The sequence below is a fragment of the Lygodium microphyllum genome, chromosome 21 (genome assembly GCF_053477565.2).
Source record: "Lygodium microphyllum isolate KBCC chromosome 21, Lygodium_microphyllum_v1.1.10, whole genome shotgun sequence".
Lineage (NCBI taxonomy): Eukaryota > Viridiplantae > Streptophyta > Polypodiopsida > Schizaeales > Lygodiaceae > Lygodium > Lygodium microphyllum.
Genome location: NC_141155.1, coordinates 84,971,458 through 84,996,169, shown reverse-complemented (window position 1 = coordinate 84,996,169; position 24,712 = coordinate 84,971,458). Strand labels below are relative to the sequence as shown.

Genomic DNA, 24,712 nt, shown 5'->3' with positions numbered 1-24,712 from the left:
TTGATCTGATGATGATCTCATTGTGGCAGATAGTCTTCTACTATGATTCGGGGTACACACCTTCTCGTGATCCTTTGCTCGATCGCGGTCTGCCTGGCCCTATACTCGGCCGCCATCTCCTTTCGTCACAGAGAGAGAGCGAGAGAAGTAAACGCGCTTCTCTCTCTCTCTCTGACGTCCGTAAACACAGAGAGAGAGACCTCTAAACTAAAGTGTGGAGCTAACAGACGTGCATATACTCCACCACGCACACAAAGAGAGATATCTAAACTAAAGTAAACATGCTTCAGTAAATGCGCTTCTCTCTCTCTCTCTGATGTCTGTCTATGGGCTGACACGTGCAGAGAGGAAGAAAGCAGCCTACGATCTACTGCAACTGGCAAGCAGCTGTCGAAGCGACGCTCAGGTACTCCACATGCGTGAGAAGGATGATCTCAGAGAGAGAGAGAGAGAGAGAGAGAGAGAGAGAGAGAGGACTCTCTAATGTCTGTTTGTGGCCGATGGGTGCGGAAGTAGCCTACGATTGGCAGGCAGCTATCGGGCAATTTGTTGACGAGAGAGAGAGAGAGAGAGAGAGAGAGAGAGAGAGAGAGAAGCGTCTCGTCAGAGAGAAGTACGAGAGGTATGTTACGTCAACGTAAACTGAAAAGAGGACTGACCTGAAGACGGACAGGCGTGGTAGAGAGAGAGAGAGAGAGAGAGAGAGAGAGAGAGAGAGAGAGGACTGACCTGTCTGTTGGCTGCTGCTTGCTGGCCTGCCTCCTCTTGTCCCGTGAGAGTGAGAGTGAGAGTGAGAGAAGAAGAGAAGGTGGTGGAAGGAGACCACGTTTTCTTCTTTCTGCCGCCAATCATGTGACATAAATGGTCACTTACCTTTCTTTCTGCCCCTAATCATGTGACATTAATGGTCACTTTGGTTTGGTTTGGGAGCTAGGTTCGGGAGCACTGTGGTGGTTCCGAACCTATAGCTCAAATAATAATGTAGTATAATATCTCACGTATGTTTCCCACATAAAAAATTTACGAGTCTTACTTAAAGCATTTCAACTTCACAAATTATAATATTCCATGCTTGAAATGCTCTAATCTTTTGTTAACTCAATAATACTATTTGATAATATCTCACACTTGTAATTTTCTAATTTTCTATTAATATTTCAAACTTATGATGTAATCTTACACATTCTTCTAGATTTGTTAAAATGTATAAGCACATAGGTTTTCTTCCAAGGTCTATAGAACACACAAACCTAAATGACCATCAGTGGGGTTCTTTGCCCCTCCAAATATTAGTCAATAGAGTAGGTATAGCAACAACGGTGTATCTACATACATATTAAATATATTTTTGGTAAATTGCAAGTCTATAGATGTGGGTTCTCAAGACATAGGTTTACTTTGTCCTTTCATGGTTCACTTCACAATCTTCATCTTTATTTCTTCCGCACCAATACATCCTTATGTGTTGCTCTAATGGATGCTCACATACACTTTGACAAGTGGATCTGTGACATATGAAGCCTTATGAGCTTGTGGAGAATAATGTTGCATTGGCCATCTTCTTACTTGCATTAGACTTGCTTGAATATGAGGAGGATAGTGTTGTATATCCATAGCATAGAGCATTCAACATTCTTGCGGGTAATGGTCTAGATATGAAGCCTTGTGAACTACAGACCATGATGTTGCATTGGCCATCCTTCTTGCTTGCATTGGACTTGCTTGAAAATGAGGACAACAATGATGACACAAGTTTGAATGCCTTCTAAAACAAAACATTTGTCTCCATATTGAGTAATCCAAAGGTAGACCAAGCTTCTTAATTGCATTGGACTTGCTTGAATATGAGGAGGATAGTGTTGTTGGAGGATAGTGTTGTATATCCATAGCATAGAGCATTTAGCATTCTTGCGGGCAATGGTCTAGATATGGAGCCTTATAAGCTACAAAGCATGATGTTGCATTGGCCATCTTCTTGCTTGCATTGGACTTGCTTGAAAATGAGGACAACAATGAAGTCACAAGTTTGAATTCCTTCTTAAACAAAGCTCTTGTCTCAATATTGAGTGAACTAAATAAAAAATAGATCAAGTCATATCATATCATTCAATTTATCAAGCCGGCTTGAAAATGAGGACGACAACGATGAAGGCACAAGTTTCCTAATTCTTATTGTCACCTAACTCGAAGAAGAACCTATAGGAGGAGCTGATCAACCTAAAAGAGGAGTATCATATTGTGATTGAGCTTTTGTTAGTGCCATCTTCATTTGAAGAGTCAACCCTTGAAAAACCAAATCTTACTTCTTTGATGCCTATTGAGGAACATGGCATTACAAACTAATGATCAACTTCAATCACATTTAAAAACCAATGAGATGTTATAAACTAGTTGAAATACTCCAAACTTGCCTGAAATGATTTGATTTCCCAAAAGAGATGGCATCGAATTCAACAAACTTGCATAGTAGACTTTAGTAAAACATATTTTAACAAAAGCTCTACATCCAAAAGCTATATAGTTCAAGCACGTGAGCAATGACATCACATGCATACTACATACATGCACACATAAAAATATATCATTTAGGATATAGTTATGCTAAAATGCTTACAAAAAGGAATAGGCTATAAAGTTGAAATAACTTATTGCCCATTGATTGTAACAACATCTTGTTAGATATCATAGCTTTAACAATCTATTCATCATGCATTTGTATGATAGATTGAATAACATATCTAGGCACTAAGCCATATGCTAAAAAACACATATACTTGCACACACATACCTAAATTATAAGGCATCAAACATTTAGGTGAGAACCAATGATAGAGATATAGCACCTTGCTTCTAATGATATAAATAGTTTTTTATCATATCCATAATGCGAAGTTGTGAATAAAATTTGAAATGCATTAAATATGTTTGAATCAACAAAGGTGAGTTTTGAGCAAGATCTAAGACCTTCCTTGCCTCTAATGATATAAATGGCTCTTTATCACATTACATAATGCCAAGTTGTGAAAAATTTTTGAAATGCATTGTGTTCTAGGACACTTTGCTTACTAGTATGGTGCTTTAGATCATTTTTGGGCTAGTGTCAACTTTGTAAAATATAACCGCTTATATTATGTGTACATATGTTGTAAAATAAATATGCATTGGAACAAACATTGATCTCAGATTTATAATTTGTTGGGTTAAAGATAAAAGAATTATAGTGTACACAAAAGTTAGTCCTTGTACTCAAACGTGCATCCTTCATAACCTGCACATACAACCCAATGGTTAGAATAGAGCAAGTAAAAAATGCCTCACGAGCATTATCTAACATAAAGGCACAAGATTCTTACACTAGATAGATGTGCAAGCTTGTGTTTCATGGGTGGGGAAGTGCAAATGCAAACTAGTTAGTTTAGTGAGATGTGATGTAATTCTTAAGAGATCTATAGTGAGCATGTGGACTTTCATGTATACATTGTTGAAAGCAGTTGCGAAGGATTACAAATGGTGTCAGTGATTGTTTGTGGGAACTGTGTTGTAATTGGGGATAAACATGGGCACCATTCCATTGAAAATGGTGTAATGCTTTTACCATTTAAGGTTTCATGGTTGTTCATTCTTGAATGGAATATAAATACCCAATACTTGTCTAAGACAACCTTAATTAGCATGGCTACCATAACTATTCAATTGATTAAACGTGAGTAAAGAGTAAGCTATTGCCACTTGAAAGCTCGTGTGTGCATCCATGTGCAAGAGAGCGATGTACTGTTGAAATGCACGTACTGGGGTCCGTGAGAGTGAGGATGGCGGCCCCGTCGAAGGTGCAGCTGCCACCGAGGTGTTTGGTGCGCTGCCAATAGCTGTTGAACACGTAGGAGGCGTGGGCGCGGAGAGAGTCGGGCTGGAAGCAAGGGCGACCGGGCTGGACGGGGGCGCAGTCGGCACCCCCGAAGGCGCAGGCCACCTCCATCGCCTCCTCCACCAGGCCGTCGCTCGTGCTCGCGTTGGCCACGCACCACGCCCAGGGCAGCTTCGCAGGGAACGACGGCTGCACGTGCGGCGGAGGCTCCCGCCCGTGCGGCGCTGGGCCTGGCACGTGCGGGGCGGAGGCCTTCGTCTTGTTGTGTGGCACCGTCGCAGCTGGTGAGGGCGCCTCTTCAGGGCTCGCGGCCGATGGAGTTGGAAAGACCGGCAGCTGCTCGTTAGCCCTGTCTGATAACCCCTCACCCAGTAGTGCACTACCTTCACTAGCTCCATCATTAGTACCACGATTATATGCATGCCTCGCCCCATCCTGAGTATCGAATGGGTATTTGCACGTCCCATTCGATCGCCATAACCCCCACCTCAACCCCCCTCCCTGACCTGTGCCATCAAAGAGAGAGTAGAGGTCTGTGGACACGTCCATATCTGGCCTTCTGGGTGTGGTCCATCGACCCCTCTCTGCAATCAATCTTTTCACCAGCCTCTCGTTGTATGCAGCTGCATTCTGCAGATTGGCACTCTCTCCTCCTCCCGTAGGCCATCCGGTCCGGCCTATGGCAATTCTGACCCGACTGCGCCCCAGCTTCTTCATCGCAACAATGGCCGCATCAAGCTGCTCCGACAGCAGGTCACTGTATCCAAACTCCCCGTCCTGCAGCAGCACATGCTCTGATCCAAGCAGAGCATAATCCAGCGGGATTCTCTCGGGACTAGAGGCCCATGCGAGGTAGGGGTAGAGGTGGAGCGAGAGATAAGAACCGGTGCGAGAGAGGAAGCGTAGCAGGGGCTTGAGAAGGGAGCTGGAAGCTATGTCTTCTCTGAATCTTGCAGCAGACGGCGGGGAAGAGGGGCGGAGGAGCGAGATGATGCTGAGAGAGGTGGAAAGTTTAATGGATGTTGTGAGGTTGTGCGAGGAGAGGGAGGAATGGAGGTTTCTCATGGCAGGGAGCAGGTGCGTATCCAGAAGCTGGTCATGGCCGACATTAATGAGGACTATCCGGGTGGAGGGCCAGAAGGGGAGCACGTGCAGGCGGATCCATCTCTCTGCCAGAGAGGGATGCAGGGAGAGGGGCAGTATGATTTCCTCAGTCACAGAGATGGCCACCTCGAGCCCTGTCTCGCGCATGCAGTGAAGGGTGTATATGTCGGCATCGTCGAGGCTCACACGCCCGAAGAAAGGAAGCCTCTCTGACAGTAGAGCTATGGATGCCTTGGTGCTTATTTGCTTGTCTCCATTCGGATTAAAATGCACACCCAAGCTTGCGTGCAGGGTTCCTTCATGTGCACAAGAAGGTGAGCAAAGGAGGCAGACAAGAAGAAGAAGCAGAAGAAGAAGAAGATTGATCAGATGATAATGGAGACAGTGAGAATGATGTAGTAGATGGTTACGAAGAAGAAGAAGAAGAAGAGGGCAGGCAGCCATGGCTGAACTGAATGAATTGCAGCATGCAAGCTCACTGCTCGATTAATACATGGCACTCTGGTGTATTTTACATTTCCACAAGAAAGGGGATTCGGGAATAAACGTTGATGATGGGACACCCTGGCTCTCGATCTCAAACGGCTATCATATAGCCGGATAAGCAGGAGGGCGTTTTGAAGGCGGTTTTGGCAATCCACCTCGGCCTGCTACAAAAACCAGCCATCGTGATGGCGCAAAAAAAAACCTCACTTTTGCAACTGGGACGCACGCTCTCCTACTACGCTATCATCATTGCAAGCCCTGATTTTTCTTTTGTAAAACAGAATGGATTCTTCTCTCTCTCTCTCTCGCTCTCTCTCTCTCTCATTGCCTCCCCTGCATCCCCACACAGGCAGGTGCATGCGCCATCGCTCATGCTGCCCGATGTCCATCCACTGCCAAGGCGTGCCCTTCCCCAAGACAAAAGGCTGTTTTGTTCCACCACTTACTGTAGCCCCACAAGGACACACAAGTGTCAATCCCTATGGCAAAACCCTTTGCTTCTCTACACCTCAATGTATCATTAGTACACCCTTTGCTTCTCTACACCTCAACATATCATTAGTACTTCACACCTAGACATTTTTGCAAATGCATGCCGAGGCGACTGAGGGGGGACTGAGCTAACCGTCTTATCCAGCTATCCCGAAGGTCGCAATACAAGTTGGAGGGGTTCTTTTCTTGGATGACAAAATAAATTCAGGGTGTGTGATTCTCTTTTTCATAATTTTTGGTTGATTCAATTGATGTGGTTGCTAGAAAGATGTGTCAGCGAGTTGGACCTTATCCAATCACAACATGACAATATTCTTCACCTTGCTAGCACTATGCTAGGAACCCTCTTCCTCGAAGGTGCTAGTAGGGTAAGTTTAGGGTGATATTCACTCCACTTACCGTACATCTACCTTGTGTGACCAAGGGGTAGCGGGGGAGGCCATGGTGTGACCTAGCTCTAATATGCTATTTTATCGAAAGAGAAGCTTACTTTTATAATCCCATGTAATGGAAAGTGGAGTTCATTTTTATAATGTGCAACATGTATTAAAGTAAGGCAATTACATAAGCACAAAAGAGGAGTTGTGGAGTCCACAACAAAGGATGCTTCTCAAAATGATGTCAAGACAAACCTAGCCACAATGATAGAAAGTATTATATGCAATACTAGAAATGGAAGGGCATTTGCCAATACATTCCTAACCTCAAAAGTTTGCAACAAGGTCAATGGTGTTGATGATTCTTGCAAGTACACACACTTCTTCCTTAGAGAACATTGAAATTGGACTAACATGGACTAAGGAAAGGCCTACAAAATAGGCATTTGTTCTCAAACTTGTATGCAAACTAGTGAAAAGGCTTACAAAATAGTAATAAGCTCTAATTTATATGCAAGATGTGATAAGGAGATGAGCTCCATCCCTCACCTCTTCATGCCTTGTCTCATGAAAGTAATGGCACACATATCTTGCATAGAAACTTGTCCTCCCTTCACCCCTCTAAGAAGGGCTTTGCATAGACAACATTTTTCCATTTATAAAATCAAGCAAATACTTTTTGTTGCTTACTTTAGCAATGCCAAAAGAGGAATAATTTAACAATTAAGATGAAATTAGTGTGTGAAGATGTAGAGAAATAAAGTATTTAAATAGGGCATAATCTATGTGCAAAAGTCCTATAAGCTATCCTAGAAAAAGCTATTGCTTGGGGAAGCCAATGGCATCCCTCAAGTACATGGACTCTAATCAAGAGTACTATAGAACATTCGATTTTCAAGGTGAAGGCTTTGATGTTTTTGGACTAAAGTGTAATCTTTGGTCATATGTTTTGAGCAGTAGTCCCAACTTTTTGCAAGAGGAAACCAAAAGTTTGAAGAACTATTAAGAAAGGTACAACTCGTCCCTCTAATGAAGTGCTCAAAGAAAGAGCCAAGCAATCTAAACTAGAGGATGATTGAGCTTCTATAGAACCTCCAAAAAGTGTTCATAATGTCACCTCTTAGCCCAAGTCTACTCAAGTCTTGTAGTCTATATCTCATTTCATGTCAGGCTAAGGCCATCAAGTAGCTTCTATAGATGCAATTTAGCCCATTCTAACTTCACATCTTGTGAAATGATATTACTAAAAAAGTAGGGTAATGGGTGATGAACTGATACTCCCCTATACTATAACACCACTAACCCTTGCTCTTTTGGAGCTTCATCCCATAATGTGACATAGGCCCTTGATTCCTTGAAGAGGGCTTTGCATTCTAATTGGTTAAAATCAACATCTACATGTTCTATAAATACTAACAAAATATACTCATTAACATAACATTTCTTCAATATGTTCTTGTATTTATAAAATGGGTTTACAACCTTTACTCTTTTCACAATACTAATGTAAAAGGTTCCAACTTCTCTTTTACCCTCGTTTGAAGTTTTAAAAAAACTTTTTGGAGGAGAGTTTAGAAATTGGAGAAAGAAGAACAAAAATAATGGGGGGTAGAATTTCATCATACTAACCCCTTTGCCCAACAAAAGCTCAATGATAAAAACTCCTTCTAGGGAGTTTACACTTATAATACAGGCAAACAAGATAAGTATTAATAAATTAACAGGATGTATTGTCTTTTCCATGGAGTTCATGGGTGCATTCTTTTTGCTATGCCCATTCTACTTGCTTTGTCTTAGAAAATATTAAGAAGTTTGCCTAATCCGTATTATTTTGTTCAAGTGTTGGGTTTTGTATTGAATTGAAGTAACCAATATCATGGATGCATCTAGGATACATTAACCTCCATTGTCCTCAAAATGCTTGTAGATACAAAATTCCCTTTCCATCTCAAGGATTGAACAACCCCCAATTAGAGCTATTAAGAAGACAAGTTCAACTATATGTGCCACTTTAAGTCTCTAATGTTGTACACTTTTTGAGACAAACTTGCTTACTTTTAGAGCTAAAAGTGACACATCCCATAGCCCTAACATTCTAATTGACAAGCTACATAGAATGTGCCAAATCAATGGTTCAAAAAATATGTGAGTTGTAGGTATCAAGAGAAAGATCATGATCATACAACATGGGTATACCTTCTTTCAAGAATACCATTGTGACTTCAAGAAATGGCCAAAATAGACTTAAGATAGTTATTTGACAAAAATAAAGCTAGATGAGCATTCCATCAACTAGCCCAAAGGATGATAACACAAGAATGTAGATAATAAGAGCTTTTTAGCCATCACCATATGACTCATTTTGGTGAAAAACAAGTGTCACTTGACAATTGACAATTTCGACACTTGTACCTTTCCAATGTATGGAGATGTGTAAACATATGCAACATGGGTGTTTGGGGAGAGTATTATGAGTACAACGTATCTCTTAACTATTAACTCCAAAATTTTTCACTGTAGGCTCATTATCGAAGTACTCAGCTCAATCAAGTCAAATTGTAAAAATGATGGTGCCATGAGAATGTACATGACAAGAGATTTCAATCATGAATACTCAAGTTAATACTTGAAAATCACATGTCAATTTGCAACCATTTGGTATATAGATCAAGGTGGCATGTGGTACATGCGATCTTGATCCCAAAGAAAAATTCAAGGAACACCTAAACAACATTCATGGGAGGTCATATCCCTTTCACAATTGCATGTTTGTGTTAGATTTTTCTTTTGTGGCTTCTAGCACAGAAGTTTGACCATGAATCAAATTGTAGGAGGGGACAAAGCAATTGATCTAGGCCAACCAAACTTCACTTAAAGAGCTAGTTACAACCTTAACTCAACTATCCATTAAAGGCACTAAACTACCAAAACCATGAAGGAACATAAAAGAACACCAACAAAACATCTGTGCTCTTCAAGGGACTTAAGAAACAAGAAATGAAGAAGTAAAGAGAGAAAAAGGGGAAAAACACCTTATATTAGAATTGGAAAAGAACCTCCCCCACTCTCTTATGATGCATGTAGTCCTCCTTTACTTGAGATTGTAGAAAATGTTTCCTCTCTTAGAACAAAGTTAATGAATTATAGATGAAAGAATCCTTTGTCAATCGGCCTGATTGGCAACTCAAAATAGCATTCATAGACATGTAGCTAAAAGAGGCCATCAATTCTAACGGCAGTGGTGTAGTACTACAAGGTGACGTATTAGCATAGGATTATGGCAGAAGGACTTCATGATAGCATGGGAATTGGAAGCTATAGAAGGATTAGGGAAGAAGTGTTGTGGTTTTCTTCTCCTCCTCCAATCATCTCTACTAGACTCTTCCTCAATTACCCCTTACTCGTCCCTCTCCTCTTGACTTTGCATTTGTTTGTCTTCCTTTTGACCTCCTCCTTTGACCTTCTATTTGGGTCCTAACGTTTCCTAAAACCTAATGGCCTCCATATAATCCTTCAATATAGTGTAACACTATGAGGGAAATTGAGTCAATCCAGTCCATTGTCATGCATTTCTCTTAACTATTTACCTTTTGAGTTGTACTCTATGTTCTAATGTCTATTATCATACCCTATATACACTTGATGGAATATTTGAGCATTCTCTTTTCTTGGGTAATTGTTTGTTTCTCAATAGCACATAATGGTTGCTAACTTTATTACTATGCTCTGTTGTTAAGTCTGTGATGCTAGCATACCCCTGTGTCAAGTTTGGGTATAATAAGGCTCTACTATTTCATCGAGCTATTACAACCAATTTACTCCTGGTGACCACAACTGAAACTTGGATTCGATTACACATGGCGACCACACTGTTTTTCCCCACGTGCATTTTTGCATGGAGCAATCCACTCTGCAACCTAACAAATAGTGCGTACACTCTATCCTTGGACCTTAGAATGTGCACCTTGGTCCATCAATCGCCCATGTTAGGTCGCTAATGCTAGCAAGGAGATTGTTTGCTTTAGCTCAACCGGTAGTGGTTTTACATATTCTGCCTTGTGGTATCCTAGTTAATACTTGATGACTGTCCAAGCACAGATTTTGTTTCCAAAGTTAGTTGGCTCATTAGATGAGTTTTTAGATACCTTCCTCAAGTAATTTGAGATGGCATATATGGTCAATTTCCTTGCCCGAGTAGATCCCCCCATAAGGTTGTCGTATTCAAGTCATGGAAAGAGGCAGTAGCTTGGCTCATAGTGGAAAACAATTGGGCAATGTTTGATGACATCTGAATAACATTTTGTTTGCAATTCCAACTAGACCAATAGAAATTAGAATGCATAGGCTAAAACAAGATAGTGCCACAGCCCATAGCTATATAGCTTGGTTTAAAGTCTTGAGAGGATGTATGCCCCAAAATACCTAACCCAATGATGAAATGTTGCATCATTTCTATATGGAAGGCTTGGATAGAGAAATTTGCAAAGCATTAGCTACAAAAGACCTACCAGTTAATGACTTGGATTATTTTTACTAGTGAGCACTCTGCACATTGAGATGTTTTTGGCCATGAAAAAGGGACAAAATCGGCCAAACCCACTAACAAACCTTGTCAAATGGGTCCTAGTGACTTTGTTATAGATTTGGACCTAGAGGAAAAAAGTAGGAGTGAGGAGGAGGACTTTGAGGAAGAGGAATGCTGGGAGTCGACTAAGTCCAAGAGAAAGGATAAGGCCCACAAACCCTCAGAGAGCACTTGAAAACCTGTTGTCAAAACCCTCTAGTGTACCAAGTGTAGTAATCAGGTTCACTTAGTGATTGAATGCGGTCTAGATTAGTGGTGGTGTGAGATTTGCCATACAACTATCCAAAATACTGATGTTTGTCTTGTATAAATCCTGTTACAAATGGAAAATGCTGGGTCCTAGCAAGGTGGAGGAGAAGCATAGATAGCCAATTGGAATCACATGGACCATTTGTTGCCATGGCCCTAGTAGCAATGTCATACAAAACAAGACTATTCATCTTTGGACATAAGCTATGAAGGATGAGGAAGAAATCGGGGATTCTGAGGGGGATATTATCACCCCCCAAATAAACAATGTTTCTTTTGTATGTTGGAGATTTCAATGTCTTCAAGCACAATAGTATGATAAGCTAGAGGTAAATGTGGATACTTGGTCGAGCAAGAAGTTAAAAGGCAAAGAAGAGAAGCCTAAAGGAGTTTCTTGGGTTGAACAAGAGAAAGTAAGTATTCAACAATGTTTGTTGGAAAGTGGGTCTAGAGTCAACATCATCAATGTGGCCACTTGTAGAGATTCTAGGCTGATGAAATGGGAGCCAACCCCATTCTTGGTCCAAATGGAAAACCAACAAGGAGGTTATCAGTGTGCGATTCCTAATTACCCTACTAGTACTTAACATAGAGCATGTGGGTAAAGATTATCACCTATTGCTTGGATGGCCCTAGTAATGCCAATAGGTAGTGTGCTTATGCAATAAGATGACAATGGTTGGTTCAGATCAAATTTCTATGCCAAAAAAAAACTTTGTAACAAAAACGAATGCCTTAAAATGATCTATTCCATGAAGAAATTCCGCCATTATCTCTTGGGCCATTCTTTTGTCTCTCATGTAGAACACTTTGCTATGGTCTATTTGGTCAAACATCATAATGCCATAGGAAGATTGGCTTGATGGATTCTATTACTCCAATAATTTTATTTTAAACTTGTTCATAGACTTGGAACCCAGCATGTGATTGCCAAATTTCTAACTTGGCTTGATTTTGGGGAAGCTTTGGTTGGAGTAGATGATGACTTTCTAGATGGTAAACTATTTCACGCAATAGGTGAGAAACTAGAACCTGACCCACCCAATCCTCCCTGGGCATGGTATGAGGAATTACTAGTCTTCTTAGGCTCATGACAACTCATGGATCACATTTTGATGGACCAACACAAATTTCTGGCTCTTCACAATTGCCATTTTGAATCCATCCTAGACCACAACTCTACTACAGAACACAGTTCGAAGTGTTGCAATGTGTTGTTTTCCCTATGGAAAAGGATGTGGTCATGAATGAAGTTCACTAGGATATTGTTGGAGATCACTTTGCCACACATGTCACAATCCAAAAAATCTAACAAACTAGACTATGGTGGCCTAATATGCATGGAGATATCCATAGATTTATCTAGAGTGTGATGCCTACTAGTGGCTTGGTAAGGCTTTGTCTTAGTATTGAATACATCTTCACCCAATTTTTTCGCTTGAGCCCTTTCAAAAATCGGGACTAGACTTTGTCAACTCTATCAAACTTGCGGCATCCTACACAAGAAATAGATACATCGTGATACAAAATACTATTTAGAGTGTTGCATTTTGTTGTTCTACTTATGGAAAAGGATGTGGTCATGAATGAAGTTCACTAGGATATTGTTGGAGGTCACTTTGCCATAGATGTCACAATCCATAAAATCTAACAAGCTAGACTATGGTGGCCTAATATGCATGGAGATATCCATATATTTATCTAGAGTGTGATGCTTACCAGCAGCTTGGTAAGACTTTATCTTAGGATCAAATACCTCTTCACCCAATTTTTTCACCTTTAAAAAAAATGGGGACTAGAGCTCTATCAAACTTGTAGCATCCTACACAAGAAACAAATATATCTTGATAGCAACGGACTACTACACTAAATGGACCGAAGCATGGGCATTGCCTAACGATTCCACACATGTAGTAGCAAAGTGCCTCTTCAAGGATATCTTCACCTACTATGGTTGTTCGATTGAATTGGTCAATGATTGAGGAAGTCATTTTGTAAATAAGGTCATCAAACATATGACTTCAACCTTCATGGTAATTCACTAGAAATCTTCTTTGTATTATCCATAAACCAACAACCTAGCCAAGTTTACCAACAAGATCCTATGCAAAATACTTACAAAGTTGGTCAAGCATCATCTAAAAGATTGGGATACCAAGCTCTTATGCAACACTTTGGTCTTACTATACTTCCTTCAAAGTGGCTACAAGCCTCACTCTATAGAAGCTTGCCTTTAGTATTAAGGCAATTACACCTCTGGAATTTGTAGTTCCCAGTCTTCGGATTGTTGTCAAAGATTACCTTCTTCCTCAGGAATCCCTTCCATTCAGATTAAAAATTTTGGCAGAGCTAGGCAAGGAACTAATTTGAAGTTTCCACCTCCTCCAATCTAGGCAAAAGTACCAAGCAGATTGCCTCTTCAGAGAAGCGGCTCTTTGAGTGTGGACAAGCTACCTTGGTCTTTTACACTTGGATGGGCAAGCTCCCATGAGTTTTGAAACTAAGGTGGAGTGGCCCGTTTTGGATCTTTCATACAACTACCACTAAATCTTTCTAGCTTATTGATTTATAGGAAAATCCTTTTTCACAACCCATCAATGGTTTTCACTTGTGGCACTACTACATAGAGGCTGGTGTCACCCTTCCCACTTACTCCATAGTGCCTTGCTGACCTAGTAGCACCAAATTCTGCACAAGCCTCCAAGAGCTCCCCACCCAATTCCAAATCCTTGATGGTTGCTAGAATCTAAATTGAAAGTGATTCTGATACCACCACTTACGATGATGTGGCCCTTATTAATCACCCCTCATTATACCATTACATGGTTCTTATTATAGTGGCAGTCTGATGTATTGATAGTGTCTCGACACTCATTATTCCTTATGGCCCTACCTATTGACATGGCAAACATGCATTGGATGCATTCAAACTACCTGCCTACCATGCATCCACCCCCTCAAAAGAATCATGAAAAAAATGTGTTCTACATCAGAAACAACACAAACCTCTTCTTGTTGGAGTTTTTAAGCTCAATTAGATCTAGCCAACTTCCTTCAAGACCAATTCCAACATGCAGTAGTGGATTTTGCATTCCTGAATTGAAGATTGCAAAGACCTAGACAATCTATATTTCCTCAATTTGCATACACTGAAAAGCTTGTAAACCAGCTTCTAAAAAAAACTGGAAGAGGCTTGGGAAGATACAATCTAGAAATTCCAATATGCTCTCTCATATCCTTGCTCCCAACAGTCGCCTCTAACACATTTGCAAGATGATCTGGATGCCGATGCCCAGTCCCCCCCCTCTGATTGAGCTCACCCTAAATACTCTTGTCCCTGTTATTGCTAACCTCGATGCCACCGTACCTCTTCATCCACCCCTATAGCCTCTCCCTCTACCACTAGCTTGGTAACCATACTTCAATAGCAAGCTATAGCCTCTATCCCAACCCATGTTCCTCAAGGTGTGCCCGTAGAGTTTGACAAAACATTAGCAGCTTCTTCTTCCACTTCAGTAGTCATAGATATCACAACTCAAGGTAGAGGAGGCCTCAAACCCCTTCTCATCGTTGGAGTGCAATCACAAGGAGACAGGGAGCATGCCTTGTGAAAACCCTTCACACAACCTAGAACCACCCCGATGTCACTCGCAGCTGGAAAAGGGAAGACCATAATCAAAGAGGAGGCCATTCCCCTAAACAATGATGAAGCTTCCTAAGGAAGCCTCACCAAGGACTCCTTTGACTTTGTTACTAGTACTTTCTCTTAGGATCCCAAATGGATCATGCTCATGGAGCACTGCAAGGCCCTTGAGCAACAACATGATGAGGTCATGTATCTATATAAGTACATTCCACTGGCCACACAGAGGCAAAGGTGACCAGTTATCACATAGAGGTACAAGAGGTGGAGCTCCACATCAAGCAACTTATTGAAGTGGAGCAATTGAAAGGGAGATTCACACAGTTTGAGGCCCTAGTGTCCAAGTGCATTATGTGCATCTACTCTCTCCAAGATGCTACTAGCCAACATGGTGAATGAATTGAGACTTTGTTGCAATAGCTTGCATTAGTGAGGGTGAAGCGTAATCTACTCTAGCAAGCTGCACAGTTCTCTGCCTATTACTTTGGAAATCATGGCAGCTAAACTCTACGCCCACCAAATCTTGCATCCTCTGTATTAGGGCCATATGCACCTCTAGCTCTAGCACAATAGCCTCCACTATTTCCCACTCTTTGCCTTATCTTTGATTCCTCCCAATCCACACCTCACCTGACTCTACCCCCTGCACTATTCAAATTTGCCTATCCTGGTTGGTCTACTAGTACCAGCTTTGCTCAGTCCCAACACATTGCTTGCACAATTAGACCTTGCACCAAATGCTCCCACTTCAAAAGATGAATGTTCCATTGAAGAATGACTCATGTGGGTTTGAGTCCTCCATGTGTGCCATGTTAAGGGCAGAAACACCTAATTGGTCACCCAAAATAGCATTCATGAGAAGGCGGCTAAAAGAGGCCATCATTTTTTATGTCATCGGTCTAGTAATACAAGGTAGCAGATTAGTCAAGGATTATGGAAGAAGGACTTCATGATAGCATGGGTACTAGAAGCTATAAAAGGATCAAGGAAGAAGTGTTGTAGTCTTCTTCTCCTCTTCTAGTCGTCAATATTGGACTCTTCCTTGGTTACCCCTTGCTTGTCCCTCTCCTCTTGACTTCACATCCATCCATCTTCCTCTTTACTTCCAAGGGTTTTGAGTACTTGAAGGACACAAAAACAGAAAGATCTCACCTACCCTCGATTGGGAATCATTGAAGTGTTATGTGAATGAATACCAAAAGTTCTTCTTCACACATTGGATTCATGATCCTCCTTGCCCCAATTTCAATAAGGAGCCTTGAACCAACAAACAAGCTAGATATGGCACAAATAAGTCTTGTTTCAAATTCATCAAGGTATACCATTACAAAGTAACTTGAGGGCATTATCTTCATACTTTGACTATCTCTCGATCATCAACAAACGAGTACTTGGATTTGCAAGCATTTAAACTTAAATAGGAACAACCATAATCACAAAGTTATGCCCTCAAATAAAATTTGTAAAGAATATATTGAGTACTCTAAAGGTTATAAAGACCTTAACACATTACTGATCACACCCAACCATTGGAAATGTCAAACATCATCACACACTTGTTGGTCTGGGTTTGGGCATGCTGAGGAAACCTACAAAGGAGCATCATAATCCTTGACCTTGCTTCGCAAAGATAGAGATTGTGCTAAATGCCTACCACAGACATTATGAGGTGAATTTGAGTAGCCAACCTAAGAGAGTGTGTGTACTTGCCCAGAACCATTCCATGAGAACATCTTGAGTGGAGGTTGCTATCTAGTTGTAATAGTCAAACCCTTGGACCTCTCAAGACACAACTGGATTGCCAAGAGTGACTATCCTACTTGTAGAATTGACCACACCTTAGAAATAACCGACCTTGAAAAGACAATGAACTCGCTATTATCAACCTACAAAAAGGTTAAAATCATGAATAGATGGTCTAATTTTTGTATTTGAGACATTACTAGAAAGTGGTCACATATAAATCTAAAATCCATTTATTCTTTTATTATAATTGATCAATACATTATGAAATATATCATTAAAGAGATATTGAAGAGTAGAATCTAAATATATAAATTTTGATAGATTTTGCATTAGCTTGTAAAAATTTTACTAGATACCACTATTTTTATATTTTAACCATTGAAAAGCACTAAAAATTAGGCCACCTATACATGTATCAGGACCAAAAATGGGTTTGACATTGGCTCTAGAGCTCTAGCCAGGGTTCCTATGCTTACCAAACCACCCTCACACCTCATGGCTATATACTAATCTAGCTAAATTATGTGTTTGTAATGATTTGTAATCCAATGATTTTGCCCATCCCAAGTCTAATAGAGGGAGTATACCACACATATAGATGACTAACACCTCATTGCACACACATATAGAGCACACCCCATCCAATCGTTGTAGCTCATACAGCTCTCCTACACCCCAAGATATGCTGTCTAAACATAAAACACAAGCGTAACATTGTCCAGTCTTTTTATAAAGTATCCCAAGAAATATTTGTATTTCCTCACTTAAGAGTCCCCAAAGAAAATCGTTGTATCCTACAACTTAGGAATCCTCACACTCTCATCATTGGTCAATAGTTTTAGCAACCAATTGCAATGCATCTAGGAGACTTCCTCTTTCTTGATACCATGTTTAAGAATGCAAATGCAAGGTATAATGCTATATAGTGCCCAAACAAATTAATTTCAAATCACTCAATGTGTCATGTGAAAAACATTCCTTCAATGATTTCATTTCTAACGTATTGCTTCGTTGCTTAGAAATAACACTAGACTAATCTGTGCTATCGTTCCTTTAAATTTGAATGAAGTGAATCCTATATGTCATGATATGTATGTAAATCAGAATTTAATTGATACTTAACTTTTCACAATCCCTTTTCCCCTACTATTTAGGTTTTGTAATTATGCACTAGTTTAAAAGAATGTTTCCTATTATTTTTTCATGTAGAAAAGTGGTAAACACACACTTTCACATAAACATGGTGGTAGACTGAGGCAAATCCCCATGCCCTACCTTCACCTTACATCCACACACATTTATTGTAAATTTTTAATGCATAAAAATAGTTTTTCATTAAAAAAATATATTTTGATATTTTAAATCATTTATTTTAATATTAATTATTGGTTTCTTTTATTTTCAAAATTATAAAGCTTATATAAATTACTATTTAACATTACATTCAATATCACTCCATAAATGCACCATTTGAATCATAAAAAATCATGAAATTATCATTTTTCTACTAAATCCCACATGATAGATTTTACTATTTTGATTTCCATTACGTGAATTGCTAGAAATTATTTATTATTCTATAATTCTAGACATATTCAAGCATATTCAATCATTTTCTATAACAAAAATGAAAGATTCATCATAAAATTAAATAAAACATCGCTTACTCTATAATCCGCATACCTATGCATCGTAATTCAAGAATGAGAAGTTGTTCATGCTCTTTTACAGCCACTGACACCTCCTTTGTAGTTTCTTATCCCACCTCTCGCATCTCATCACGAATGAGTACCCATTCCCCCTCTTAGCCTATAGGAACATCATTTATGACAAGAGAGAAAGAGGAGAGATAAATACTAAAATCTGAACTTTTCATTGAATGTGTCAAATCTCATGTCGTTTCCTATGATCTGAAGCAAAGAATTCATGGATTCCATAGCTAGAGCATAAAGCTTGATTTGGAGAGGTGCAAAATTGTAATGGTCCCGCTATAGGACTCCCCTCCCCCCCTAAATGATTTTTTTTTGAAAAAAAAGAATTAACCCCCATGGTTATGCCACCAACTGGCAGACGGCGTGATGGGAGGGGGGCTATCGTGTTGACGGAGGTGGAAGGGCAGGGGGCTGCTGCTGCATGGTGAAGGAGGTGGCAAGAGGGGGGGACTGCCTGCGGCTGCTGCCGCGTGGAAGGAGGTGGCAGGAGGGAGGGACTGCTAATGCGTGCCTGGAAGGGCAGGGGGCTGCCGCACATCTTGGAGATGGCAAGGGGGGCGGGGACTACCACATGCCATGAGAAGAGGAGAGAGAGCCTCCATTACAACCCCCCCCCCCCCCCCCCCCCCAATTACCTATAAAAACCATCGGGGGGTGGGAAGGCTAGGTGGGGGGGCACGACTTGTTGCTGCTCGGTAGAGAAGAAGAGAGGAATAAGAAGGAGAGGTAGAGAGTGAGTAGAGAAGAAGAGGGGAATAAGAAGGAGAGGGAGAGAGAGAGTAGAGAAGAAGAGAAGAATAAGAAGAAAGGGGGAGAGAGAGGAGAAGAAGAAGAGAAGAAAAAGAAGGAGGAGGGTAAGAAAAGAGAGAGAAAAGAAAATTGTTTTTTTCTTCCCTCGTTGAAGAAATCGAAGCTTGCCATTTCTCTTTCCTTTCCCCCCCCTTGGAGGAAAAGCCTCGCAAACTAGTCCCTTTCACGAGGAGTTGTCTCTTTTGCAATCTGGGTGCATATCTACGAAGCAAAAGCCAAATCATATGATGCCTCCCAAACAAAGTAAGGTCCAACCAAACACAAATCCCGCCTCAACCAATGGAGCCATGGGGCAAGGAACCGCGTCACTTGTTGGTAATAAGGTGCGTTCTATTCACCCTACCTTGATGGGGAGTCTTAAGGACATAGGCCGGCTTCATTGGGAATGGAAAACTATTTAGAAAAATTCTATCATAACTAACCACCGTTTAGTTTACATCATTTTATCATATTGGAAATCGTATATTCATGCACACAAAAGAAGAAGCCAAGACGTTATTGATTATGCACGCAATACTTCAGATTATGCACTAATGTTAGCATGCTTAAAAAAATGGGTTGTTGAAACACTTATGCATATTCATCAATTAAGCAGAAATCATACTTTTTTTCTTTGCATCACAAACTTGTGAAGTTGGAAAGGTAGGAGTGAGGGTTTGAATCAAGTATATGAAATTCTTGAATTGCTACGATAACGTTTAAGTATATCTAGACCATTGCAAGAATAAAACAGATATCCGACTCCTATAAATTTTCAGAGGGAGTATATATATATATATATATATATAAGTCTCTATTTGTGTTTGGCATAAATGCATCATTTCAAAGCAAAGGTATGCTTTGTAGCATTGTATTGTCTAGGAAAGCTATGCCTCTAAATTGTGTGGCATCATGATTAGTTTAGTTGCACTGATAGGGATTCATCTTGAAGATAACTATCAACCGCACTTATGAAATACAACAATTTGTTTAAGAGCCGTTCAATATTAAATGAACCCTGTACGTGCAAGCATAGTGTTCAACTCAAGTTATTTAGGGTTTTGAAGAAACTAAGCCAATCTGGGGTTACTTCATAGGGGGACGGAACGAAGAGATTCCCTACCCTTCGGAGGATATTGGAAATTACCACTAAGACATGAAGGACAACGCTTGGGTCAAGAGAGGGACCCCACCTTAGCAGATGTCTCGAGCTCTCACATGCACCTTTGTTTGTGCGTGTAAATTTAGGAACACTATTTCTAAATTTAAAGATTGTGTAACCCCAAACTCATTAATAAGTATAGTGAATCAGGTGGAACTTTTGGAGGGCATGCCAAATCACCCCCAGTTGGCCACCAACCCTAGCCGTGACGGGAACATGGATCGAACCCGCCATGAGAGGTCTCTCCGTGGATTGGTTTGAACGTAGGAGGGCGGTTGGATGCTAGGGGGGGCTCTGGCTATAAATTCCCTACCTTCGGGCCCTACTCAAATGATCAGCGTGACTCGAAATAGTTTTTTGAGAGGCCCTTGTTACTAGTGCAGGGTAGAAACTTGGTGGAATTAAAGCGCATCCTTACGGATTGCGAATATTGTCCCTTTTGAACAAGACTTGTAATTTTGATATTTGTTAATATTAAGTACTCCACAGAAACTGTTCAAATTTATTTCGTGTCAATGCCATAAGATTACGTCAACAAACCTCGTCCCCTAAAAAGGTTTAATGAAGGGAGCTATTTTTACATGCCACACTTAAAAGTGATAGGACTAATTAGATAGCTAAAGTATGCCAAGTGAGGGAAGCGGGAGGGCAGAACCCCCGACGGGTGTGTCCTATGGCAGGATGGTCCTAGAGAACTGGGAGGCTTCTCACAAGGTTTTACTGACAACCGACGCTTAAAAATCGTTAGGTTAGAACCCTGATTCATGCCGTTTTAGGGGACCGGAATGGGACTATGCCTTATGGGCAGAGAGGTGGAGTGCCGCATCCCTCTCGTTTCCCATTCTCTTTGAATAAAGTGTGGCATGGGTCTGCTTTGGCTGGGTATCTCTGCGTAAAGTAGGATGTCCAAAACCCGATGCTAGAATGCTATCAGGAGACCTTGGCCACTATAGGGACTCAAGTTTCAGGTCGATCCTAGTGGGTTCAGCCGCAAACATTCCGTTGCGAGGCGAACTCGAGAAACCCTAGGTGACAAACCCCGTGACATTTTGTGGGAGTGTTGGGTGGCATCACTTAGACTTGTCTCTGGATGGATTGCTAAAAATGTGCTTGGACAGCCAATAGGCGGGCACGTTATAGTTGGTATCAAAGTCGATCTACCACTAAAACAATTAGGGAGAGAAATTGAAAAGAGTGAGGTGATATGTTCATTAGTAAATGTTTTTCTTTTATACTCACTTGTGGATTGATGCCACTTCCAAACTTAAGAGGCATTGAATAGGTTCCTTGTATTTCAGATCATGTTCATGACAGCTATGAAATATTCAAGCAATCGCAGACGATCTGACATGATGGGGATCTTGGATTGGCTCTACAACCCCTCACCAATGTATGTGGAAAGGCGTTGGACTTGGAGCGTAGGTTACTGCGGCATAGACACCAACCGACTCACTTATCTTCCAAACAATCTGAAGAGGTTAAAGTGGTTGGAAGACTTAAAGACTTGGAGCGTAGGTTACTGCTACATAGACACCAACCGACTCACTTAGCTTCCAAACAATCTGAAGAGGTAAAAGTGGTTGGAAGACTTAAAGATTATCAAGTTATTCATCTTCCATGAGGCTTGTGTGAACTTGACCCTACGCATCGGATGCCAGCAAGTAGATCAAAACCGCTACATCTACAATGAGGTGGTTAAAATTTTGCCAGCGGATAGAATTAAAATAATGGGGCGACACAAACGTCATGGCTATCAGAAACAGGGATTTCCTGAACTTCCCATGACTTATCGTTTCCTAAGAATCCATTCCCCAAATCCATACTACTATTCTGTCCTTGTAGCTGAATCCAATAGAGAATTATCAACCTAGCGCTAATGTAACTCCTAAGAAGGAAAAAAATCATCTCAGCCAAACCTTGTCCACTCCCGAATAATTGTACTTGAGGCTTATGTTTGCTATGGTTAAATAAGAATTTTATGTTCATTTGAATGGTTGCAATGGAAAAATATGTGCGCTTTGATTTAAGTTACATAGGGGTGTGTAAATGCAAACCTAACACAGGAAATTTTAAATGGTAATCTGATACACCTCCAAGCGTAGATCCAGAACTCTGTTACGACATTGAGCTCAACAGAAGTACAAGAGAAGAAGTTTCTTCTCAAACAAATTAAGCCACTAGAATTTGATGGAAAGGGGAAGAATGTTGAAGCTGATGCTGAAATATGAATTGAATCTATGGAAGACTATTTTAGTGCAGCGGGAACATCACATGTGAACCGAGCCATGATTGCTAAGCTCAAGCTCACCGGCGAGGCTAGGCTGTGGTGGAAGAAATGGTGTAAAGACCAAGCAGTAAGTGAAAGCACAATAACTTGGGAAAAACTAAAGGAAGCAGTGCAGGGGAGGTATATGCCACCTGCGTATAGAACTCATAAATTGAATGAGTTTTTAAGTTGAGGTAGGTGGGCCTGTCTCTGGAAGCATACTACTCAAAATTTGTTTCTTTGCTAAAATACGCCCCGACAATGAGCATCCCCCAACAGGTCTTGAAGTTTTGTGATGGACTGAATCCACTAATAAACACTCGATTGGAATCAATGCGTCCCTCGAACTTGCAAGATGCATTGATAAGAGCAGGACCTATTGCCCAAGAAGTCTAGCAACCAAAGTCCAGTCCTTGGGCTTAGAGAGACCAAAATCCAAGGATGTTGAGAGCTCAAATTAAAAGGATGCAAGGACAGGGTCAAGGTCAACGGAAGAAGCTAAGAGCAAATGCAATCAATGACTTTGTCCCCACTCAAACAAGTGAACAAAGCCTGCCTTGTTTTCACTACAATGAACCCGAGCATTTCAAAAGGGAATGTCCCAAACTTGGAAGGGACTGCCGTCAGGGGAAATTCAGAGGCCAATCCAAGGCTACCCATGGCCGTGGTCGTGCAACATTTGGAAGGGCAAAAACTTCCAATATTACCATTAAAGGATTAAATGAAGACAAAGATATGTGCATGGAAGCCAAGATCGAGAGGGCAACTGTTCATGCCGCCCTCCATAAGAAGGCGGCATGCCGCCCTCCATAAGAAGGGGCCAAACGCCAATCTTGGTGATTCTAACACCATCAGACTACCAGGGTAAGGATTTCAAAACCGTGATTGACTGTGGCAGCACTCATTCTTTCATCTCATCGACGTGTGCAAGAAGGTTAGGGATAGCCACTATAGCTGCACCCACTTTGCTTGTTGAACTAGCAAATGGGCAAGAAGTCACTTGCACTAGACAAACTGCTAAGGTGGAATTCCTACTCAGAAACGAGCCCACAACTATTAGGTTCAGAGTAATGAATCTAGGTGTCCATGAATGTCTACTTGGGATGGATTGGCTAATCCCCAATGATGCTCACATTCATTGTGGAAAGGGCCAAGTCTCCTTTCGAAATACTAAGGGTGAGCTAGTTACAACACAAGGTGAAGTAGGTAAACGAAGATCTAGCTAGCTAAGGAAACACGAATAGTTCAAGGAATAAGGAAGGGGTTACTTGTCTACTTGATCAAGCTAAACAAATCCGATTAGGTGGAAGACACTAATGAAGAACCATCATGGCTAAAAGAATATGTGGATGTGTTCCCAAAGGAATTGACTGAATTACCACCACCTAGGGAAGTGGATCATGAGATTAAACTACTCCCAGGGTTGCTTTAGTTGCGAAAAGGCCCTACAAGATGTCCATTCCTGAGGCCATTGAGTTAAAGGAATAACTCAAACAACTAGTGGACTAAGGGTACATACGCCCTAGCAGTTCTCCTTGGGGAGCTCCAGTCTTTTTCCAAAAGAGGAAGGATGGTACACTTTGTCTCTACATTGATTATAGATGCATGAACCAAGTAACCATAAAAAATAAATACCCCATTCCAAGGATAGATGAGTTACTCGATTGATTGCAGGGAGAAAAAATCTTCTCCAAAATTGATTTAAGGTCAGGGTATTATCAGATTCACGTCAAGGATGAGGATATTCCAAAGACGGTATTCAATACCAGATATGGTCATTTCAAATTCACAGTAATGTCTTTTCGATTGACTAATGCCCCCGCCACCTTTAACAGGCTAATGCAGGACATTTTTAGACCACACATAGATGATTTCATACTTGTCTTCTTTGATGATACCTTGGTTTATTCCAAGAAGGAGGCAGATCATGAGTCCCAAGTTCGCATCGTCCTTGAGACCATGAGGACTCACAAGCTCTATGCTAAGAATAAAAAGTGTGCCTTCTTAAAAAGGCAGATTGAATATCTCGAATTTATTGTGTCTAATGAAGGGATCTCTATAGACCCTACCAAGGTTAAGGATGTCCAAGAGTGGTCTCCACCAACTACTATTAAAGAAGTGCATAGCTTTCTTGGATTAAGAGGTTGGTACAGGATCTTCATTAAGGACTATGCTTTAATCGCAGCACCCCTCACTAATTTGCTAAAAAAACAAGTTGCCATAATGTGGACGCCCT

The 24,712-nt window shown here is 40.9% G+C and overlaps 1 protein-coding gene across 1 annotated transcript; it reads right to left on the bottom strand.

Annotated features, from left to right (window-relative positions):
- Window positions 1–667: 667 nt before the first annotated feature.
- LOC148018232 (putative glucan endo-1,3-beta-glucosidase At4g16260) lies at window positions 668–5,544 on the bottom strand. Its single transcript, XM_087662171.1, has 2 exons — window positions 3,790–5,544; window positions 668–3,268 (listed from the first exon to the last, which is right to left on the bottom strand). Exons 1-2 carry the CDS (start codon window positions 5,411–5,413, stop codon window positions 3,234–3,236), a joined length of 1,659 nt encoding a protein of 552 aa, XP_087518297.1. The 5' UTR covers window positions 5,414–5,544; the 3' UTR covers window positions 668–3,233.
- Between the last annotated feature and the right edge of the window lie 19,168 nt (window positions 5,545–24,712).

Bases quoted from the DNA above. Each gene is read 5' to 3' on its own strand.
- LOC148018232 (XM_087662171.1), bottom strand. From the start codon at position 5,413: ATGGCTGCCTGCCCTCTTCTTCTTCTTCTTCTTCGTAACCATCTACTA. The intron at 3,269-3,789 runs GTACGTGCATTT...TTGTATGTGCAG, and splicing joins CCTCACTCTCACGGACCCCA to GTTATGAAGGATGCACGTTT.